Source organism: Rissa tridactyla, chromosome 6, assembly GCF_028500815.1.
Source record: "Rissa tridactyla isolate bRisTri1 chromosome 6, bRisTri1.patW.cur.20221130, whole genome shotgun sequence".
In the NCBI taxonomy this organism is placed as follows: Eukaryota; Metazoa; Chordata; class Aves; order Charadriiformes; family Laridae; genus Rissa; species Rissa tridactyla.
In genome coordinates this window covers 64107259-64131295 of record NC_071471.1, presented here as the reverse complement: position 1 = coordinate 64131295, position 24037 = coordinate 64107259, and the positions used below count along the sequence as shown (strand labels likewise).

General features: G+C 48.8%; 1 protein-coding gene across 3 annotated transcripts in view; it reads left to right on the top strand.

Moving 5' to 3' along the window:
• The first annotated feature begins 8398 nt into the window (after positions 1-8398).
• Positions 8399-24037, top strand: part of AFAP1L2 (actin filament associated protein 1 like 2) — a 70370-nt gene continuing 54731 nt past the window's right edge. For 2 of the 3 annotated variants that reach the window (XM_054206815.1, XM_054206813.1), the window contains exon 1: positions 8400-8704. In XM_054206815.1, coding sequence (XP_054062790.1) covers positions 8689-8704 — 16 coding nt within the window. In that variant the 5' untranslated portion in view covers positions 8400-8688. Of the gene's footprint in view, positions 8705-24037 lie in introns of all 3 variants that reach the window. The other variant, XM_054206814.1, reaches the window with a different exon arrangement.

The following is a 24037-nucleotide window of genomic DNA, read 5'->3' as shown; positions in this document are numbered from 1 at the left end:
ACTTCTGCTGAGGCCAGTAAATATTGGATCATCTAAATGGTCTGCCACGGTGCTCAGGCAGCCCCGAGCACGCCGCTTCAATGCTCTGATGTTGCCTGAACTCTTGGCACTCAAGGTTTGGTTTTTCCGTAACTAACTAATTGTTCAGCTTCCTGAAAAGTGCGTTTGTGCTCTTTGTCCCTCGGGAGCGATCCCAGCAGAGGACCCTCTGGAGAATTTTCCTGTGTTCTGCCAGCTCAAGCAACAATGGAGTTACCACCAGGGTAGGCAAATTGCCCATCTGAGTGGAGGGAAAAGCTAGCTGAAAAACTGACGCTGTGAGGAAAAAATGAGTAGCTTTTACTCATATCAGCAAGCCAGCCAGCCTCCACGTGCAGCCAGCCGTGTGCCAGTCACTAGTGCCGGCACAAGGGAAGGGGTGAGGGAAGGCATTGCCATTCAGTGGCAACATGTTTTTAAGCAACTTGAAAACACCTCTAGCAGTGCAGGTCCCTAGAGACATAAGCTGAAGTCACCGCGGCTGCTGTCCTGCCAGGCAGCCCTGGCCGTTCCAGGTCTGCTGAGGGCCAGGCAGACCATATGGAGGCCATGGTGGAAGACTGCCCTGAGCCACCATGACTGTGGGCAGAGGGAGGGCTCTGTCCTATGCCACTTTCCTGCCACCTGGGTCTTCAAAGGAACTTGGAAACCATTCATTGAAGACTGGAGTCAAGAATGAGCCTTCGGGAAGGCATCTCCCTGGAGACAATCTTGCCCTAGTAAGGGCTAATGCTGCCCAAAGGATCCCTGCCTCTTGCTGCTGCCCCCATTCTGCTCTTGCCTCTGGAGTCAAGGGTGGGGTCATTCCTGTGACTTCCTTTTCCCCACAAACCCTCCTCTTCTTATCTTTTCCTTCTTTCCTCAATCAGATTGTTACATGTGGAGGAACAGGTCCATTACCCTGCTTTATCTTTGCCTAGCAGACTCCTAGCAGTCTGTGTCTGCTCCCATAGGCTTGGCCCTGCCCCACCACACGTCCTGGGTTTCAGCTTAGCCTTCTCCTCATGGGGACACCCAGGCAAGTTCACCCAAAATTAACTAAACTAAATTTACTAATCAACCCCCACCCTGGGCATTTTCAGCCTGAATTAAAATGTCTTTAGTCAGATTAGCTCACTGTGGAATGGAGTAAACCAAAGCAAATTAAAGACACTTAGAAACTGAAGGTTTGGTAAGATGTTCTGCAGGTCTCATGGGAGGTACTAAAGCCATTACTGCTCTCCAGCTCACCACCACTCTTCTGCCGTATGTCACCACCTCAAGCTGCAGCACTGAAACAAATGAAAGTGTGAGCGCTGCGTGCAGACACAGGCGGGTTATTTCAAGCAACCTTCCTTGGTGGTTGAACTGTGGTAGGTTTCTGCTGAGAACAAAGTACCACGACAACAGTATTTGATGAGTGGCCAGTGAGAAGCAAGAAGGGGGCAGAACCTGCACTGAACAGGCTCCTGGACAGGATCTCTTGATATAACATTAGTACTCAGCATTGACCGTTAGCAGAAACCTCTTCCTGTAGCAGGAACCCACATGTCCCCTTACTGTATCTGTCGGTGGAGAAGACTGGAAAGGTGCTGTCCAAGATGGACCATGTGCACTTGTATAGTCACCTCCCACCCTACATTGTCTGTTGTGGCTGGAGCTCTGAGCTCCCTGGGGATGGGCAGAAGATGGCTTGGATGTACAGGGTCCTCAGGCATTACGGGACACTTTGCTCCTGCCTCTTGTGCATGAGATGACACACCTAGGTTGCCTAACTTAGCCGGTGGTGACATTAGTGGCCTGTGCCCCTGGGCGACTCTCCCAGTTGCTCCCCCCCTCCAAAAAACCCGTTTCTGGGCACCTGGCCTGCAGTGTGAAACAGCCTTTGTGTGATATTTTGTCAGCTACAAATAATTGAAAAAGGCCTACATAAAGTCCTAATTGTGTCACAGAACAGGCTCTTCAGTCATCCATCTTCCTATTAAACTTGTGAATTTCAGCTACTCAGCCCTGTTGGAGTTATTTTCCCCTTCCCCTCCTTCTTCTTTTAAGCTTCTATTTATATTCTCTCAGTTGTCTCTGCCAGAAGATCTCATGTGGATACATTAGGCCTTTTCAAAAGGAAAGTTGGATTACAGCGATTTTTCTCCCCGTAGGACACAACAGCTTCATCATTCATAACAGAGCAATACACTATAACTTCATTATAGATGGCATGAAGCTGGCCTATTTAAACGGAATACTTAATGATAGTCGGGAAGGCAGGAGAAATTCAGCTCCATGGGTCTACGTGGGAAAAGGGAAGCTGCATTTTTTGGTATTTATTGAGACGGATTTCTTGGCTCTTAATTAAATCTCTTTTCACAGGAACAAAAAAAAAAAAAAGTTGAAGATTTGACTGACATTGGGTGAGAGCTGTTACCTGGTAGTTACTTCCACTTTGGTAGTTTGACATACCCCGAGATCTAATATTAATAGCAGACGTGGGGGCTGGGGAGGAAACTTGGACTCCTCCATAGTACTTAGCCTCCACTGAAACAACTTGCAGTTTGTGGTGCTCTCCTGCATGGACCACAGGTTCTCCTTCTTTTCCCTTTCCCACTTCAGCAGCGCTGACCTCAGAAGTGTGCTCTGCTTATTGACTTTGGCTGAGTAGAAGTGGTTTAGGCCTAAAGAAAAAGCTGCGGACTGGAAAAACCTCCTTTTTGGGTAAATGCCAGAATAAAAGGCCTTCTGTGAGCTCGCAGTTGACATCAGACCACAGTTTGCCGTGATGATGGGGGAGGCTTAAACAAATCCCAGGGAAAATGTAGCATGATGTAAAAATTAATGTTTTCCCATATTTTGCTAGAACTAGTTTTTCCTCTCGCCCGGGTAAGTTTTAGTGGTGCTGAAAGGTGGCAGGAGTTCAGCTCTGTCGCGGCGAGTCCTCCATTGACAGCTTGATACTCCACCCAGGTTTTTTTGTAACAGCTTGGGAGAGATTTTGATCAATATTAGTTTACTGGTAAAATCCGTAAGTGTGGATGAAATTTCTAATATTTGTTCAGCTGAAAGCCATGATTTCCTACCCAATCCCCTCAAAAACTAGCATCATGGTTTGTTATGTGTCAGAAATCTGTATCAGAAACTCATAGGAAGCTGAAGTCCTGTGAGTGTTACATGCCGGAACACCGTGTATTGATCCCCGATGAGGCCTGCTGGTGTGAGCATCCCCATGTGGAGTTTGGAGGGGGGGGAACAAAGAATACTTTTTACTTGTGTTGAACGCTGTCAAAGGAAAGCTGAGGGACTTCTCTGGAGGAGGAAGAGGGTCTGAAGTGGAAAATAAATGCAAGGAAGAAATCGCCCTGGCTGTTGAGCGCACTGTCTGGTCAGCATGTCTCATACTTTGGCCAGAAGAAGGTACTCTAGCTGTCGGGGGAAAGAAAACAATTCGTGCTATTAGAGCTCCCTGTAATTTGGTCTAGAAGCAGTTTGGACTCAACAACTGAAAAGGATATGTCAAAGAACGGGAAGCCAAGAGAAGCTCATCAAAAAGACATCTGGTCCTGCTGTCCTTAATAGGAAATTCCCCCCTCCCTCCAGCCACCCTCTTCCCAGCCATGCTCTTTTGAAACAGTTAATGTCTGAGGGAATCCAAAACATTGCTGGAATGTATCAGCCACTAAGCTTTTGTATAGCTGAGCAGCTAAACAGCTCTGGGTTTGTTTGTGTTAGGGCTGATTGTCTTGCCTTTCATCGGTGAAAGTCAGAAATGGCTGGACAGAAGTCAGCAGAGCAACACCAGTGCGAGACCAGTTGAAGCTGGGGAAGAATTTGGTCATCTCTTTTATGGCCAGAATCATGAAGCACTTCACAGGGAAACAAGAAGACCTCAAAGGGACACCCATAGACAGGATGCTTGCAGATCTTGTAAGGTGGAAGATCTATGTCCTGTTCTCCAACAGAGTACTCACTCCTCTTCCACCGAGTTTTGCTTGCAACAACCGTGCTATCCCAGAGAGTGTCCCATCTGCCTCTCTGTTTCTTCTAGACCTTTCTTCACTGACTGAGCTCTGGCAGGCTCCCAGTGCCTTCCTGGAACTGAAGAACTAGTCTGGTCTGCTATAAAGCACCCATAAAGGTTATTTTTGGGGAAAGAGGTTTCATTGCTGCTCATGCTCCTGAGTTGATATCCTGGGATCCTTAACACATTTCTGCAGCAAGCCACATGGCAATGTCATTTATGATGGCTCCTCTCAGAAAACTGTGTTCCCGGGGCCTGGGTGGCTCAGGGTTTCGGCACGGGATGTGGAGTCTGACCATATGAATCAGGACAGTTAGTGGTGTCCAGCTGTCACAAAACCCACCTCAGCTCAGATTTCTCTTGTCAACTGCTCTGAAATAGACTGTCCACAGGCACGTTCCATCCTTATCTAAACAAGTACCTGAGATGATAATTGGAGGAAAAGAGGACAGCAGTGCACCACCATTGATCTGAGCACATCTCACTGCTAACCTTAGGCTGCCAAGCCTTCTTCTTTCGCCAGCTGTCCTCCAGGTGCCTGCACACATGGAGTATTTGACATGGCTCCACATCTTTCAGGAGCTTAACGAGACCAGGTTAATTTTACTTCTGACTGAGCTTGGTCTAAACTCCTTTTCACTGCCTTGATAAGTGTATGGGGAAGAGAGAAAGAAAAGCCCTTTGAAACGATAGATACCCTTCATGCATGGAGGAAACTTCTACCTTTTGTTCTGCCAGCTGAAATATTTTCCCTGAAGACGGGCAGAAGCCTAGCCACTATGGAGTGCTGCAGTTGTGATGAACAACATCTGGGAGAAGATACCCCGGGGAACAGCTCCGCACAGTCCAAGTCAGGTGTGATTCTTCCTGACAGTCTCCATCAAGCATAACTTCTCTGAAGTTGGTGGCACCTGCACACAAGCTCTCATGGGAGGATTCCCTCCAGCTTTCACAATGGAGACGTCCGTAGCTTTTACCAGCCTTTGACTCATGCTTACAGCAGGGAACGAGCAAGTCAAGTGCAACCAAAGAGAAGAAAGTCATAGCAAAGATTTAGACGAATCTTAGGCATTAAAGACTTCGCTGATGCCAAAAGGTAAGTGTAACAGCAATAATATTAATGAAGCAATGTACACCTGCTTAGTGTCAATATCTGGGAAAAAAAAAGAAAAGCATTTAACATTGCCAGTGAATAAAAGAGAGGGGATCACGCTTCTGCACAAGGTATTTAGCAAATGATTACAATTGTTTAGAGAGAGACTTATAAATTTATACTTGATTTAGAGACTTGATTGGTTTAGAGACTTACAAATTTATACTTGATTCCTTCTCTGTTTCACAGAGCAAAAGTGCTTTATCACTCTGCTTCACAGGAAGCAAAAGTGATAAAATGACAGGATGTAAGGCCAGAGAAGCAGAATCACATTGGTTGAAAGCCACAGCGTGGTACTTGAGAACTTTAGCCAAAGGTGATAATCTCCCTAGTGGTCAGACTGTCTGTTAATACAGCATGAATATGCGGGGAAAAAACCAGTAAAACATGTAATCTATAGTACGACCCTCTGCAGTGAAGGGTAAGAAGTCAGCCACATAGAAAAAGAAAAGGCTTGAACAGGATGAGCTTGGCCCTCAAGGCTTGTCACGCCTGAGTCATCCCTAATAATGATCATCACTAATAATAACCAGGGGAAAAGCAAGGAGTACATGGGTACACAGGTAGATGGCTGTTATTTTATCAGCTTCAAGAAGCTCCACCAGGAAAACCAGTACGCAAGTATTCGCTCTAGCTGAACATAGTGGCAAACATCCAGACTTCAGCACCAACTCTGGGAATATTAATTCCTTGCACTAAGCAGGGTCTGAGTATTTCCATTTTATTAATCCCCAGAACACAACAGCCTGTTTGAAAAAGAGTATCCCAAAGTATTTCAGGTACTTCCTACTGGAAGAGGAAGGGGACAAACAGGAAGAACTTGTATTCCTCTGGCATTAGTATTTGTCTCATTGCTGCTTGCCCAGCAATTGCCATGGGGCTGGCCAGCAGTCCTGGGATTCCAGAGCATCCTTATCACAGCCAGGAGAGGAAGGACAGGACAAGCAGGGGATGGAAAGGCTCTGGGGCCCGAAGACAGGAATCACAGGTATCTGACGTCTTGATCTTTCAAATCGTCTTTAATTAGTTTGTTTAACTGGTATTATCCTTAATTAGTCTTGCTGAGTTCAGAATGACTACTCACCTGCTTCAAGATACAGGCACACTTCAAAAGTTTGCAAGAGTGGGGCTTACCATGCTAGATCTTGAAAGCTAGAGCCAAACGGTAGCTGGAAAGAGCTCTAAGTTGGGAAATATTCCTACATGACAGATATATTTATTTAACCTGTGTTTTCTCCAGTCACTGAAGACTGCTATCTGCTTGCTGGATCTGATGGTTCAGGCGTTCGGCTTGCCTGTCTGTTTGTGCAGTAGTTACGTACTGGCAAGAGACGAGACGTGCTCCAGCTTCAGCTTCCTTGAGTGGCAATAGCCCTTTATCTGTGCTTGTTCTCACATGGCAAGGTGCCATGCGGCAAAAGTCACTTTCCGGTTCCACCAGACACACAGATCCTCTGGGAGGTGTCACCCCCATCAAGTGCAGCCTGGGAGGGTGGGGGGCAGGGGGGGCACGCAGGGACCCGATGAGCGGCAGGACAGTGCTCTTCCAGCCCGGCAGCTCGCTTCCCTTGTAAGCCAAAAAAGCCTGGTTAGGGATATATTCCGAAAATGTGAGGGGGCCCATATGATGGAGGCTTGGTGGTTTTTTCTACATACATGGCACTAACATTTCCTAAGGCTGCCTTGGACCACAGATGTCAATGGCGTGTGTGCTGCCTGGCCCAAAAATTGGGAAGTATGTATCTGTGAGCCTCTTGTTGACTTTGTCTAACTGCCTTCTCCTTGCTGACACCATGACCCAGCTATCGCACAAAACAGTGATGCTCCCCCTGCCACCTTACTCAGATGGACGTGTGGAAATTAACATTTGAGAGTACTCCAGGCTCTTTAGATGCGGGTTGATGGCCAAGAGCTTGTCTTACAGAGAAGAGTCAGTGTGCAAAGGGGCTGTGTGGTTTGGGGAGTCCACCTATCTGCCCCTCAGCTCTCTGCAAGAAAAGGTTCGTTTCCATTGCAGGCCACACCACCATCTTCCTGTCCACACTTCAGCTAAGTTAAAGTGTGGCCCCTAAGCCAGGCCCCAGCTCCCTTTTGCCCAGACACCAAAGCCTGTGAGTTCCGTGAGGGTCAAGGCAGTGGGATGAGGATTAACTTCAGACCAGTGTGACCTTCTGTGACCCTGGTGTGACCTTCATCCTTCAGTGGAAGGAAGACTAGATCCTCACACAGACAGCCAGTGGATATGGCTCTAGTGCGTGATGCAGAGCTGACTTCTGGATCCTTATTTTTCATCTCCCAAGGAGAGCTGTTGATTTTCTGGGTAACGGTTGTATCTCTTTCCATGGGAACAGTGGAGCTGCCTGTCCAGGTCAGACACCCAGCCTCTCCTCTTGCCAGAAAGGCCTTGTAATAGCCAGGTATGTCTCCCTTGTCTCCACACTAATGGCTGAACCTTAATTCTCAAGAGAAAAACTTCCTCTATAATCCTTGTGTACCTTGTCTATTGTAACTTGTTTTCCTTATTGATATAAACATTAATTTTCTGCAGTGTCTCCAAAATATTGGCTTTGGGACAGGACCTATGCCTTCTGTTGAGGTAAGACTGGATGCCCACTTCTCCATTTGTCATTATTTGAGCACTTTGGGGACACTAGGTCTGTCTGTGGTGGTGGGAGTCGGGCAAGAAAAACATTACAGGAATCCAAGGACAGGGACATCTTCCTGTGAGATCTGCTCTGTCCAGGAGGCAGCTCCTACCAGGAAGCCTTAGTGAAGCCACTGGAAAGGGAAAGTGCAAACTCACTGGCTCGGGGTTACCACCAGCAGCTGCCCTGGGAAGGTGGAAGGAGAACCTGACTTTTCAGTCCGCCGGCCCAGAGCGGGGCAGGAGGTGGGTCGCTGGCTGGCTCTGCCTGGGGTCTTGCCACCGGGAGCCACCGGGAACACACACGGCTCTCCCGGGATGACCAGGGCCTTTCTCTGAATGTGCCCAAAGCCCTGCTGCAACCAAGCACCGTCCTCGACACAGGGACGCCAGCGCTGGGGAGCAGCAAGGGGCCCCAGGAGCCACCCCACGGCCTCAGCCCAGCGCCCCAGGCACCCTCCTCCTCCTCATCTTCCTCCTCCTCATCTTCCTCCTCCTCATCTTCCTCCTCCTCCTGTCACCCGCCCTAACTCTCCTCTTTTCCCAGGGGACCGGCAGCCGGAGCGGCCCCACGCCGACGGGGAGGAGCAGTGCCGTGCCGCGCCGTGCGGGACAAGACTCGGGGCCGGTCCCCGATCCTCCATCTCCATCCCGGACCCGGGTCCCCGTTCCCCACCCCGGAGCCCCGATCCCGGCCAGCTCCGCGGCTCCGGGGCGGGGCGGGCGGGGCGGGGCGGGGCGGCTCGGCCCGGCCGGGGGATCCGCCGCCGCCGGAATAAGAGGCTACAGGAGCGCGGCGGCGGAGCGGAGCGGAGGTCGCGCTGTGTCCCGGGGCTCCTCGGGAGCCGGTGGGCTGCCGTCCCCATGGACAAATACAAAGGTGAGGCGGCGATCCGCGCGTGTCCGCGGTCCATGCCGTCCTGCCCGCCGTGGGGGGCACGGCGTTGGTGGGGAAGGGTCTGTGGGGGGGGGGGTGGCAGACCCGCTGACACGGGGCCGCTGCGGCTTGCTGTCCCCACGCGTGGGAAAGCGCGGCGGCGGCGGGCTGCGGCGCTCCGGGGGCGATGTTTCCCGAGAGTCAGCTCCCGGAGAAGGGGGTCGCCGCGAGTGGGGCCCGAGCTCAGTTCTGGGGCGATTGTCCGGCTCCGGAGAGGAGGAGGTGGCCAGCAAGTGGGGAGGGGAGCCAGCTCCTGAAGGGGAGGCGATCTCAGTGAGTGGGGCCAGGGATCGGAGTCCCAGCGAGTGGGGCTGTCGGGGAAGCGGTGCCCGTCAGTGGGGCCGGGGACGGTGTGGGGATGTGAAATCCCCCTGTACCTGCCTCGGGCGCTGGGCAGCGAGGGAGGAGCCGGGGAGACTCGTTTTACACAATCTGGGGATTTTTTTTCGCTACTTAAAAGCAGCGTTTCGTTTCGTTTTCTGCAAGCCCCTGAATTTGGCTAACGTTGCCTGCTCCGTCTTTCTTCCGAAATTGCCCCTCTGCGCGGACTTCCCACCCTCCCGGGTTTAACAGGCACGACATTGAGTGTCCTGTTTTCTAAATGCAAATGGGTTTGGTGGTTATGGAGAGGGGAGCTGAGCTGCCTCCCTGCTTTCTCCCTGGCAGATCCCGTCCGGGCTGGTGGTCACCCACGGCCCATTTATTTCCCCGCAATCAATGGCTCTGACGCTTCCTGTGCGTTGCTCCTTGGTCATTATCACCCAGAATGGCTCATCTCGGATCTGTAGCGCTATGGGCAGCTCTTGGAAACTTCTCAAACTCAAGTGCTCCTTGCCAGCTGAGGAGGGAGGAGGTGGGGCGAGGTGCCCAGGCATGGGACAGTTGGGCGCGTGCGGGCATTTTGCCATTTCTGCTCCTGCTGATGTGCTGGTGGAGGAGGTGGACCCAGCACTGGTGTAGCACAGAATAAGTCTGCAGTAAATGTTACCTGTTGAGAGGAAATGTGGCTCTTTTTGTAACTGCTGTCCTCCGTATGGAGCTTGAACATTTAATCAGGGAACTTGGTACTAGACAAATATATTCCTGCCTGACCCCACTGGGACTTGTTATGGTCAAACTGGCAAGGTTTGGTTAGGTCTCAGCAGATGCAGTCAAGCTAATAGCCGTTATTCCCTAATCCTTCTTTGGTGGGGACTTTATATGTCAAGGTATCATATTGTGGGCAGTTAATATTTGCCAGGACTGGGTTGTTGGGGGGTTTTTTGACTATGCAAGTACTTAGTATTCTGACAGGGCTGGCACTGTGCTGCCTGTTGCATTTTGATCCTTTTCCTCCTTACAATCGATACTTTATGGGCCTGATAAGCACAATAGTAACATACTGCAGAAGTGATGTTAAAGATTATATTACAAGTCAAATACTGTGTAGTTTTTTGTTGCATGGTTTGTTTTTTTTTTTCCTAGTGAGGTCTGTACAATTCCATTCAGTTCTAGTAGCAAAGGAGTAGATTCATTAAGATTCAGCTATGTTTTGTATATTGTCTTTTTAAATATGCACACTACTCCCTCAGAGCAGCGGGGATGTGTTCTGCACATGTGTAATGAATAGCAAGTGCAACTGATTGCGGAGCCTTGCCAGTCCTTTTTGTGTTACTGGTAACGAATGTGCGCGCGTGGGAGTGGGTGTGCATTAATGAGGGTACGGAGGCATCTCCAGCTCTGCAGGGCAGCCGCAGGTGATGGCAATAGCTCATTTAGTGGGTGGGAGGTGTCTCCAGCATGATGGGGTGGCTGGAGTCACCTGGGGATGGTGAGGCGGGTGGAGAGGAAGGGCTGGGCTGGGGGAGAACGTGTGGGAGTTGGGAGCCCTGAGGAGCAGGTGGAGAAGGCAGGCAAGTAAGCTGTTAATAAGCACAGGGGATATGTGCCTGTTCTGGTGGGGATATCTTGTTGCTGCCATGGCTGGTATGGGGAGCCTTCATCCTTGCCACTAGCCAGGCAGAGCACTTGTGCAGGGAAATGCTGTAATGATAGTGATGAATGGACTCAAAGAGGGCTGTTGAGCAACAAACTGGTGTTCTGGGAGGAGGAATAGGACTACAAGATCATTCCTATTACTTAAGAAATGAAGGTTGCAAGCATCAGCAAACAGCAATGTTTCTTTCCCTTAAACACAGGCAGGGATGTGCTTTAATCCAAGCTGTAACCTGGCAGATACGAGAGGTGTCCCTCCTGTTTCAAAGGCAGGGTGAAGCTGCCACAGGAATCTGGTCGGGTGGAGTGTGCAGGGCCAGTTGGGGTGCGAGCCTGGGAGGCCAGGGCTGGTGGCCGGCAGGGTGGCACCTGTGGAGCGGGAAGAGCTCAGGCTGTTGGACTCGCGTGGTGGGAAGTGAAGGAGGGATTGTGAAAGTCTCCTGGGAATGGCTTTCCTTTCCCAGCCTCTGCAAATGGGGATGCAAGGCCAGCTGCATAGGAAGACATGGTCTCTTGACTCCTGGTAGGCTATTAAAGCTCTGAAGGATGATCTTGGTGTGTGGCAGGGTGGGTTTTTTTCTGCCAGGCCACAGTAAAGAGTGTCTTCTCTCATTGGTGAAGACACTCTTTAAAAATCTACTTTCTCCCTGTGCTTAAGGAAGTATGTGTGAGGCATAAAGAGCAACAGACCCAACAGGGGTCTCCTTGCCCTGCATAGCAGATGTGGCTGGCTGGCCTGTGACCAGCCATCTCCAGACCCTGGATGGGGGGGAAGAGGTGCTGAATGCACTGAGGGGTGTGCTGGTGGCACCCATACTCATCCACCTGTCCCTGTCAAGTCCTCTCAGACCAGCTCCTTGTCACCACAGTGACAGGTGATTCCCCTGTGATGCAGCCCCCATGTGTGTAGTCTAAAATGTTAAGTGATGTGAGCCTGGAGAGGTTTGTAAGATTATTATTGTATTTTTAATGTGTTAGAGCTCTGTAATGGAAATGAAAGTGACTTGCAGCCCAGTTCTTCGAGGAAAGGTGTTTGGCATTCTTGTTTTAGTGTCGCTGTTGAGCAAAGACACAAGCTTCGCTTTTTTATCTGAGGGTCTCCCAGGGCTCATGTTTGTGGTGCTCCTCTAAGGAGAGGAGCATTGTTTGTCTATGGAGGAGAGGGTGTCTTCTTAACAGAAGCCAACAGGCTAGTGTTGATAAGGATTAAAATAGTGACTTGGTAGAAAGACAAGGTGCTTGCTTGCTAGTTAACGTGTTTTAACTGGGAGGGGAAAGGGGTGTGAGTCTGTTTGGGACTTGGGCACGTGTTCTCTTTAACAAGTTCTTACAAATACAAGGAGATATGCTTGGGATTAAGCCGCAAAGTGTAGACATGGATGAAAGACACAAGCCCACTTAAGAATCTGAGGCCCTTTGTAAACTCTTGTTAATCAGTTGGAAATGGATTGATTCATATTAACATGATCTAGGCTCTATACAAACATATGTGGTTTCCTCTCAGCTGAGCATCAACACAGCTGTTGTGTTTAGCTAATTGTCTTGGTGTAATTGGCAACTGAAGAAAACAGGGCGATGTACTGCCCTGTACCAAATCCAATACAATTTTCAGCTGCTGGGCTGCGCCTTCTTTGAAGTGCAGATGAAAATTAATGTCCTGCATAACCTCATAACATATACATTAACTCTCACTTATGTGCGAGTGGTGAGTTTTGGAGATGGGAAGGGACTTTGTTGGGGAATAGGAAGCAGGACTGCAGAGTCATTTACTCAGCAGGGATTTAGGAGATGAAGCCTTTTTCTGTGACTGAAACCACAGCCTTTCTCAATTATACATCTGCTGGGTCCACCCTACCAAGCCATCCTACACTGTCACCCATGCCAGTGTAATATTTCTGTCTCTTCTAGCACAGCTGCATTTCTTATGTAAACAGGGCACCTGAGGATGCTCTGAGTTGTGTTGGGTGCACGTGAGCCTCTCCACAGCAGGACAGGCTCACTGAGATGGGCACGAGACTGTGGGGATGCTGGCTTCAGCCCCATTTGATGAGGCTTGCTCTCTGTGTGTGTGTGTGTGTGAGTGCCAGGTCTGGAAATGCTTCTTTTGCTGCCTCCAAAGGAGTCACTGGGGCTTTCTCCTTCTCCTGAGTGTAAGGGGCAGGGATCCATGCAGTGGGAGCCACTCTGGGGTCTGTGCTCTGTCTGTGTCAGTACCATTGCCAGGAGCCTGCTCCTAACGCTATCAGTGCTCACACGGTAGCTTGAGCTCTCTTTGGGCACGTGCTTTTGGAGTCCTCCTGGCAAGGCACGAGCCCTCGTTTTTCTCATGTGGTGTTGACTAGTGTGTCAGGCAGGTCTCACTCCTGTTCCTCCACACGCCTTCGCTGCTCCCCTTAGCAGGCTCTGTGTGCCCTGTGCCCGGCCAGGGACCAGAGATACCATGTGAATGAGTTTATTGTTCAGGGGTTTTCACTGATCGCTTGCATTGAGCACCTGCAGCCCAGGAACACAGGGAGTGTCTATGCAAAAATGCTTTTATTGCTCCCAGCAGTGGTGGTGGACTGGGGGCAAGCAGGCAACTGGGCAGCCCAGGCTCCGCAGGGCTGCGCACCGAAGCACTGCAAGCTTTTAAATCTAAATTCTGGGTGCTTGCTCAGCTGAATACTCGCTCAACCATGTTTCCATCTGAACATACATGTGAAGGATCTAAATGACTTCACTGAATTCCTTAGGATTTTATGGCAAATCCAGGACCTGAACCCCAAGCTCCCTAGCCAGTGACCAATGCCTTCCTTACAACCATCCTGCCTGGACCAGGGGAAATTAGGGATGCTGTTCTCTTGAGAAGTCCCTGTAAACCCCAATTAATCTGGTGTACCCTCTGGAAAGGCAGGAGTCATCTGAGGCAGGGAAGTGCATCTTCAGGCAAGAGCAACCAGAGGGCCCAGAGCTGTAGGGGACGTCTTGGGGAACCAGAAATCAGAGGTGCATCTGTGATTAAAGATGGTGTGTGTGCTCTGCATCTGGGACATAGGTGTTCCTCTCCGAAGGTGCCTGGATGAAGCATGTATCCAGACCGAGCAGGTAAACTGGGATCCTGCAGTCACACAGCCGGTTTGACGACCTGTGTGGTGTTGTTTACTTCGTCTTGGAAGTTGAGTCATTTGTGCTTTTCTCTTGGGTCAGCAGACAAGACAGACTGGTCCAGTCTGTGCTGCAGTGTGTCAGCACAGCTCTGTGGGTCAGAGATGTGTCTGACATGGCCTTGCCCCAAGGAGCTGCTGGTGCAGGTGCCGATGGAGCCAGTTTCTGGGCTGGAACCACTTATTTGGCTCTGGTTTGGGGGTGGTGGGGAAATGTCAGTGAACAGGCAGTGAACAAGTTCCCTGGCAGTAGCCGGGAGAAGGTGTTTTCATCGTAAGACTGATGCTGCAATTTGAAGAGAAGTAAAACTTGGGAACTTCTTGTTGTGTGCTATAGTGTAAAACCTGTGTAAACTGGAGGAATGACTGGAAAATTTCACAAAAGAAGAAAATTATTTAGAAATGTTCAGTAGGAAGGCGCCGATCTGGTACCCGAAGTTCTTATTTAAAAAAAAAAATAATAAAAAATTAATTGAATCCAGGGAGCAGAGTTTTAGGAGGAAAAAAACCTCTAAAACAAACACAAGTTGCTAAGGGTGGCCAGAAGAGCTAAGCCCTTTGAGAAGCTGCAGCGAAGCAGGGCTGCTGCCGTGCCTGCATGCACCCCTTCTGCAGGGATCAGCCTTCGGTCCCAATCCGGCTTCCCGCTCCGGCTGCAGCAGAAAGAGAGAACAACTGGAGCCGAAACCACTGAGAGCAGTTAAATTTGTGGCTGGTGGGCCAGGATGGGCATGGGAGCAGCTGTCGCTGAAGGCGGCGCGAGCGTGGTAATTCCTGCTGGCAGGGAGGGCTTGGCTTGCCATGTCCCGGGCTGGGGAGCAGCAGTGGAGGTCAGTCCGGGCAGCGCAGGATTCGTGGTGTGGCAGGGTGCTGCAGAGGGGAGGCATGGGAACTGCACTGGTTTTGTCTAAAGTTCAAAATATGAGGGGTCAGGACTTGCTAAAATACTTATTTTATTATTATTTTTTTTTCTTCCTGCTGACCTATTGCCTTCTTCGTGGGCAAAATTCCATAGAAAGCATGTCTGAGGATGGTTTGGTGTATGGCAACATTGTCTTTGGTTATAAACAGCTCTGTCTGGAAGTAACTGTCTCAGAATTATGGGATCAGACTGAAACTCCCACATAACGTATGGACTTGGCCACTTGCAATTTAATAAAAGCTGTTATTTTCCCCCCTTGGGTGGACTGTGCTCTGTCTTGCATAAAGGTTTTTCTGATGTCTCTTTCTCTTTTCTTTTTTCCTTTGGATCCACTTAGGATGAAAGTGTAGTGCAAGGCTTAGAAAAAGCCTGGGAAATAGGGATCCACAAGCTTTAGCTGCCAGTTCAGCCCGTGGGCTTCTTATTTCTGAGCGTAGGCATCTCCTCCTGAGATAACCAGGAGCAGCAGCCGCCCCCAGGATGGGGGCGATGCATGTATTTTCCCACTTACTCTTGTGACTTAGACTAAATCTTTTAAAAAATATCCTTAGACTCCCAACCTCACTAATAATGAATGCATTTAGGCTCTCCAGAGTCTTTGGCACTGAGTTTGGGGTGCAGAGGTGGGCAGCTAAGCAGTGGGGATGCTTTTTGAAGAAGTTTGCATAACACTTTGGCAGCGCTGCTTTGAAAGAGGTGGGTCTGAGCCAGGAGATTCTTGCAGTTCATGCTCAAGTTGTGGCTTGAGCCCTTCCCTCTTGGACTGAGTTTGATGGGGAGCAAGTCTTGGGCTGCTGTGAGGAGAGGATCTCCTTCCCGGAGCCTGCGTGTGCTCCAAGGCAGCCAGCTCAGGCAGGTGGCGGGGGGAAGTGTGTGTGCAGGCTCCTGTGAGCTGAGATAAGGTATCTGCAAAGAAATCTCTGATCCCAAATAGCTCTGCAGATCTCATCGTTGCTATTTATCACTACGAAGTATGACAACTATTAAGGCTTGGGAAGAAAGAGCTGGCTCACAGAGAACATGAGTTGCACAAGGTTTTGCGATGTCACTAGTGGCTTTAGCTGAAAGTCTCTCCACAAGTGTGTGTGAAAAGTGGAGTTTTCTTCTGCTGAGGAATGCAACAGAGCCAGCTGCAGTCCCACAGCCTCCCAGTAGTGCCATTGATTTGTCATTTCTGTGGAATAAGCCAGTACATGTGTCCAGTCAGTCCCAGTACCAAACAGCTCTCACTTCTGGTGGTCCCACTGTGAATGAGCTGAAATCAGTAGTAATGCAGAGATGCTCTTTGGTGTCTGCTGGTTTCATGCATGCAGTGGCAGCAGTTAGGTGGCCACCCCTTGTGGTAGCAGGATATCACAAATGTAGACGTTGGGGCTGCCTTTAAAAGCAGAGATGTGTCAAGCCCAGACTTTCGCAGTGACTTGTGACGGCTGGAGGCCATCTGCCCCATCCATCCCATCAGCAGCTTCGGCCCTGTGTCTTGGCTGCGGAGCATGTCCTGTCTTCTTGAAGACACCAGATTTAAACAAAGGATATTTTCTGTTTTATTGCAACCTCTGAAAATCTGCCTTGTAGTCTTGAAGGGTGGGAACTTCTGCGCTTCTTATTGTCATACTTTTCAGACTTCTCCATCGCCCTGGGGTATACAGAATCAGGCAGAGAGCTGGGATTGTAATGTACAGTTCCACATCTGCTATAGGATGGCCTGATCTTGGCAGCTGCTGAGGTATGGTAAAGCCCTGCTGGAGAAGGGAACTGCTTGGACTAATTGGGCTCAATCTACAAAGCAGCTGAGATCTTTCTACCTTGCTGTAGTTAGTTGGGCTGAGGGGTGGGAAATGCGTCCATCTCCTCTAACCACAGCCGAGTTTCTGGTCCCTGTTAGGAATTCAGGGCCCACACGCTCGTGGGTGAAAGCAGCTAGTTTTGGTAAAAGAAGAGGAGTTGTGCATGAAACCAAATGAACTAGGTCTGAGTGGAGATGTGATGCAAAGGCAGGCAAGCCTGGCTGCTACCTGTGGGTGGGGAGCCATCCTTCCCAAGCCTGAGGCCACAAAAGAGCAGGCCACGTGCTGAGACGGGTGGCTCTCATTCCACCATCTGTTGCTGCACAGGTCTCAAGTCTGCTGGGCAGCATGGTGGCTACGTGCTTTTTCTCCTGAATTTTTTTCAGGCCATGTGGGTGGTTTGCCTCACCTGGGACATGTTGCGGTGGTGCCTGGGGCTGTAAGTGTAACCAGTGCTGGGGCTGCAGGCACTTTTGGAGTTCAGCAACCTCACCTGTCTCATTGAAAGATGGTCACAAGTACCCCAGAGCAGCGCCCAGTCACCAGTGAAATGTGTGTGTGACTGTTGTGGGTGGTCTTGGTTTTCCCTTGCCCCGGTATCTGTGCTTCCCTCTTCTGTGTTGCTTCCTTGAGCAGCAGATGAATGCAGTTGTTGGTGACTCTCAGCCTATGCGCAGTCGTGGTATCTCTAAAAGCCTCTGAAACAAGTCATCTCTGCAGAGCAGCTTCTTGTGTGCTCTGCCTCCATCACCTCACCAGTTCATCTGGTGACACCTCCTTTGGCCGGTCTGTGAGAAAGATGTAGGCAAATGAGAGGACTAATGGTCCTAATCAAGTGTTACTGGATTCCGTCTATAACTTAACTAATCGTAACACTGAGGCGTTAATAATGCAATCCCAATTCTGTACCCCAAGCATGCACAGAGCTTGTCTGCTGACAAGGATCTGTCTTGTTGCGGGACCAGGGTTGTGTGGGATAAGGAGCAACCCAAATCTTCTCTGAGGGTTACGGTGAAGATGCACTCACCTTAATACAAACCCAAAAGGTCATGTTTCTTCTTACTGATTAGAAAATAGAAGTCAGCTACCATGCCATTCAGCAAAGCAACACTTGTAAATGATTTATGCTTGAGTTAAGCATGGTATTATTTTATATAAACACAGTTCTTATTACTGCTTCAACTTTATCCCATCTTCGCTTTTCCAGTTATATTATAGGACGCATACACTTGTATCCATGCACGGCGTCTTTCAACCTTCTCTAACGAGCAATGCTATCTGATGATATTATCTAGTTGCCATGTCAGTTTAGTTTGCTGCAGCTAGAGCTTGGAAATTGTTCCCCCAGTGAGATGATACTTCTTGGAAACTAGGTTGTCTTTCAGGTGCTGAAAGGAATTACGGACTTGTTCGGTACTGGTTGTCCTAATGCAATACTGTACAGCCCCTGTATCTGATTAAAGTGTGTCAGAAACATATCAATGCTTCCAGATGTGGTTTGGCTTATATCTGAGTCTGTGTGAACTCCAAGGTCTGGTTCTAGGAAAATTCCTCAGTTTTGTAAATCAGTCTTGAAGTGTATTTATTATGCTAGCCTATGCTATTGATTTCTGGGATACGGAGTTGTAATTCTGTCTCTGATCGTGATCCGTGGCTATTGAGACACTGTTAATGTGGCCTGTCATCTGGGTGCTTGGATCATGGTAGCTAGTCACACTTTCAGCTCAGTGTGCTCTTGATTTACTCACCTGTATATGCCAAAATACTGATCAAATCTATTTAAATGGGTTACGCTGGCTTATCCTGATCCAGCAGAAACTGGCAATGTATGAAGCAGAACAGACCTGGGCGAGCATCTAGTTGCTTTAAGGCTGTGTCTGTTAGCACTCTGCACTAGTTAACTTCAGTGAACGTCGTTTTCGGATCAGGTTGTTCAAGCAGATGCTCTCTTTGAGTGTAGAAGAGGTCTATTTCTGGAAATTGAAGTGGGAGTTGGCGGGGTGGGGAGAAGCAAAATGGCAATCAAAATTCCCGTACGCTATCCTAAAGGCTGATTTCCCATGTCTGGCTGAGAAGAGAAACAAATGCTTTCTAGACCCAGGAGGATCAGCATTCCCCAAAAAAAGAATGATTTATTTTTAATTCTGATAGTTCACTGGAGCTCTTAAACCAAAAGAGCAATGACAGCTTTATGATACTGCTCAGACGAAGACCCTGGGATGCTGTAGGAAGGGGGTAGAGGTACAGCCGGTCATCCACACCGCCTGTGAGCCCAGCCCAGCCTGAGCACAGCCGGGCGCTGGGGCAGCATCCAGGAACACGGCACAAGATTTAACTTTCATGTTTCTTTGGACCCACTACGTCAGCCTTCCTTCAATTCTTTGGCTTAAATAATGACATCCCCCTCACGGTTATGTGCTGGGTTTTTTGTTTTTTTTTTTTTTTCACTCACCACTGGTAGCGTTTCAGCTGTGGTGAGTCTTTTATTCTTGTGGTGGTCAGTCACAAGTCCCACAGGGATGGCAAAGCCACGGGGACCAGCAGGGGCACAGCTGGGTGTCGAGCACAGAGAACGGTACTCGTGTGAGAGGGTTTGAAGATCATAGGTAGGGTGTCCTATTAGTGCTGGGCACGTCACAAGATGGAGTATCCTTGGAGTTAACGTAGGCTGTTTACTGTGAAACTAGTGTTACTCCAAAACCAGGATAAGAACCGTGGACTGTTGTGTACCACTTCCAGATCCCACGTACTTTTGTCAGTTGGCTGCTTGGTGTCTCTGTTAAGAAATGTGTAGGTCTGGAAGATACTCCAATGCTTTCTTTAAGGTATTCTTATGACGTTTAACTCTGGTCAGACAACCTCATGCTGACACTCCTGATTGGCTACAAAATCTTTGCAGTCTGCTTTTGTTCCCATGCCGGACCGAGGTTTTTGTTGGAAATGCTCTGTTTTCAGCATATGTTCTTGTTTTTCCTGATAAACAACAATGTCTGTTGGCCCATATTTAGAGGAGGTGGGAAGGGCCAAATTCATTCCTGGTGTCAGTCCAGCGTAGTCAATGGGCTGACCACAAGGATCAGACTGGATCTAAGATTTATATTAGGTTTACTGCAAGCTTTACCGATTTTTATCGATACATTACTTAACCATATTTCTGGTGCAATCGATAAAGGTGCCTTTGACATGCCAGAAAATCTAATTTTAACATAACAAAAGCTGACTCCTGATAGAGGAGGAACGCAGAGCTGGCAACTCCTTTGCCAAACAGAAATGCTAATGGTTCTGGGTGCTAATAGCACAGACGCGTCTGACCCTTGCTCCAGACATAATTATTTGAACCGTGAAAGATGAGGAGGCTCTACCGCACTGGAGACGCTCTTTATGAAAACGCAGCCAAATGATCTGTGGAGATCTCAGCAAGGGCTGAGGGCCCCTGGTGTTGAGGGGTGCGGAGCTGATAGTGGAGCTTGCACCACAGCACAGACTCCATCAGTCCACGACATCTTCAACTTCTCTGATGGCTTTGGGCTGGAGCTTCTTCAGCTGCTGATGAAATGGTGCTCCTGAGACTGTTTGCTAATCCCAGATTATGGGGTGGAATTTCAAATTTTCTTTCAACCCTTGATTGTACGACTGCCTTCCCTCCTTCATACGTTCACTTTTTGTCTGTTATTCACAAACATGCAGACTTGCTCTCCCATAGTACAGCAAGAAGGAAGCAAAATATTCCATTTTGAATATGTAAAGGGAGCTGCTGCTTAGCATAGACAGAGCTGGCTTCTAGATGAAAGTGTCAAATGCCAAACTGTTTTGTTTCAATTTGAGCAGGAGAAGCTTTGATCTAGAGGAGATGACTCAGTAGCAGGGAACAATTCTTTATAGTGAGTTTAGAAATAAAACGCTAAGATTTGAGGCTACGATGGCTTTGACACGTCAGTCATAGTGTATATTATGTGAAAATGAAAACCATAACATCTGAAATGAAGTGTGGAGGCTTTTCTGAAAGAAAAACCACACTTCTGATGTTGGTTGCCAAGAGCTTCCTGAAGCCAGAAAGGACTGGGGATGGGGGAAGATCACTCCAATTGAGATAGGAATAATGAGCAATGTGGACAAACCAGGAAGGGGAAAGACTTCCTGCAGCACAGCTCAAGCCAGAGCTGTGGCCAGGATGAAAATTTGGGTCTCCTTGCCCCAGGTCAGGCTCCATAATCCATGTATGCTGCCTCTTCTTCACCCTGACTTGACGTGTCCCCTTTGTCACCACTCGTAGCACTCTGGATGAGAAGGCAGACGTGGCCAGACCCAGCTCAGTCACAGGGTCAGCTCCAGTTGCGTGGAGCAGGGGTGGCCAACTTCTTGCTACTGAGCTGCTTTTATTTGGAGCCAGGTGTCCGGACCCAGATCAATGCAGCTGTGTTTTGTGGCACTGCAGCTGACCGAATAAACACAGCTGGACCCGGTCTGGGTCTCTGTGCCTGCCGCAGCGCACAGGCGTAGAGGGAGCTGTGCGACTTAGTTGGCGTGCTGCGTGGCCAGGATCCTGGGGATGTGGTGAAACGCATCTGGCTCAACACAGCAAGCTGTAGGCAATTCTTAGTATGAACTGGTGTTCATTATTTCTGCAGCTTTATTCTAGATCCAGCCACAGACCTACATTTTGTTCTGTGCTACTGTCCTCTATATGCTAGCAACAAATGGGTGTCTACCTGGAGACAGCTTCAGAGAACACTTCTTCATTCTTTTTGGTGACTGCATGCAGTAGGTGATGGAGACTTCTTTGCACAGTCGGAGACTTCTTTGCACAGTCAGGGACTTGTGAAGTCTCCTGCTATCTAACAGCTTATTCCTGCTGAGAAGGATGTCCCAGCCCTCAGCATTACAATCCCATCTCCTTGCCTGCACCATCTCTGGCATTCGCTCTCCTCCTCGCTCTACCAGCAGACAGCTACTAGCTTTTTGCCAGGTTATTTTTCTGCTGGCTTGGCTCGCAGGCAGACTGGGCTGCAATGGGAGCAGGAGCAGCGTGCTGGGAAGAGGGACCAGTCTGGGTGGTGATGCACTGTTAAGTGGGCTCACTTGGGATGTCAAGGATGTGGAGGTCCTTCAGAGATGCCTGGCAGCAGGGACTTCCTTGGTCTGCATTGTAGCCCTCCCTAGTCACATGATCTGTTATAAAATTGTAAACTGATTAGATAGCCCAAGCTATGCAGGAATAGGGGTGATAAAATTGGAGAAGGAAAAGATCCTTTAGATCATCTAGTTTATCCCATGCTCCAGAAACTGTATGTCTTCTGGCATTTTCCCCATTTAAATGTGGAATATTCTAAGTGGAGTGGCTTGCCTCAGTTCTCTCAGGGGTTATTCCATGGTCTGTGAGGTGTCTTTACTCTTAGGGATATGATTTATAAGGGCTGTGAATTATTAGTATTGGATATATATATAATGGTAGAGTAAGATAATTTCCTTTCTCAGCATGGCAAAAAGTCCTGTTTTCACTGATGCCAAAGAACAGCCAGTGCTGTGATGTGAGAACTGGAGAAGGCATGTCCATACCAGGGAATGTGCTGAGGATGCAGCTATCCATGTTGCATGCTGTCACCAAATTGAAACCATCCTGGGTGTCACAGCCAACCTGTGCTCAGCAGGCAGCTGCTGTCCTCCCATAGGTCACCATGCAGTTGGTCAGGCTCATGCATGTGTGAGCGCGGAGGCTGTGCTTGGAGATGGTTCAGAAGCTCAAGGCTTGCAAGCAGAAAGTGGGAGAGAGTGTGGTTGGAGGGAAGCAAGGTCCTCACTGAGCTGGCCTGTGGGCGGGCGGCAGGGACTACCCATGCTTGGCTAGAAGGGCTCTCTATGCTTGCCACAGCTCATGGGGAAGTGGGCAGGGAAGCCCTGTCTGCCTCTGGAAGGGCGTGCAGGTGAGGGACTGACCTCTTGTTGGTGTGGTGCAGGGCTGATGGATTGCATCCCTTCCTTGAGGAGAAAGGAATGGGGTGGCAGGTGCTTTCACCCTGGGGTGTATGGGAGGGAGATGGCACCTGCTGCCCATCCTACAGCAGAGAGGGCTGAGAGCTCCAAGGTGTCACCAAATCCTTCTCTTCCTCTTCCAACTTCCCTTTGTACGTATCATTACTATGGTTTGTTTTGCTGATGCATTTCCAGGAACTACCACAGTTTTCAAAGTCCTTGTAAAGACCAGAAGGGGGATGCTTTCTATGAAGGTTGGAGGAGCAGATGATTGCATTATTATTTATTCCTGTATTTGCTATAAAGCAGTACTGTGAAAATTAATGGCTTTACCCAGTGGCACCATGTGAATGTTAAAGGAAAAACATTTCCTTGTGAGTAGCACTGGCAAAGTGTATATTAGAAAAGAGGCTGGGAATGTGGGCTCCAGTCCTCCAGGAGATTGCCAAAAGGACCTAACCAGAAGTTAGGTGTGAGTGTTATCCGAGTGGAGCCACTGGGAACTTGTGGTACTGTCACCTCTTGACAGAAACAGTTCTGTCTATTGAGTGAGAGTATTCATCTACAGCTAACCTTTGCAATCAGTTGGGGTTTTTTTTGCACAACTTCCCAATCTCATAAAAATTGATTTTTATGAATTATAAATAGCAGTAAATGTGCCTGAAAACTTGGGTGCCATATCAGTTATTAACTACTCTTAACCTATGTTGAGACAAAATGTAACTTCAGTCCAGAACTGGCAGCAATCATCAAAGCTATAGATGTGTCCAATGCTGCGGTCTTGTCATGGAGGTCTCTTCTGGATGGAATGAAATTGATGTGATAAACATTGTATCAAAAAAACCAAAACAAGTCTGTAGAAATTTCTGCTTACAGTGAAGACTATAATTTTAAGTATAGGACAAAGAGAATGAATAATACATCCAGCAGGGAACAAGGAAATCATGTAGCAACTGCAAAAGATCCAAACATATGGAAAATTCAATTCTATGGAGAATTAAGTCACTATTATGTAATTGGGATCAATGGAAATGAGCTGATGTCAGTATTGGACTGGCTTAATGCATGGATGGAAAATTGTGTCCTCTCAGAGAGACCTGCTAATAGGAGTGGAAGCTCCATGCACGCTGCATTTCCATTAACTTTCCACATACCTAGGAGGGGCCTGATCCAAACCTAGCAGAAGTAAATAGGGTTTTCACTAACCTGAAACTGATTTGGGGTCTAAACCTAAAAGATCCGTAGAAGATGGCAAACGGGAAGAGCCTGTGATGAACATCTACCTCATACTGGTTGTTTGGGGTGAAGCTTACCCCTTTCTTTCCATCTGTCTGAGCCTTTTGCACTAGAGGCTACCTGCTCGTTCCTTCAGGCAGGCCTACAGTGGCCTTGGAAAGCCCTTGCCCAGGTAGGGATTCCCTTCCCGAACCCTCAGCTGTGGACTGGAAGGGGCTGTAGCTGGCTGCAGGAGTGAGGGCTG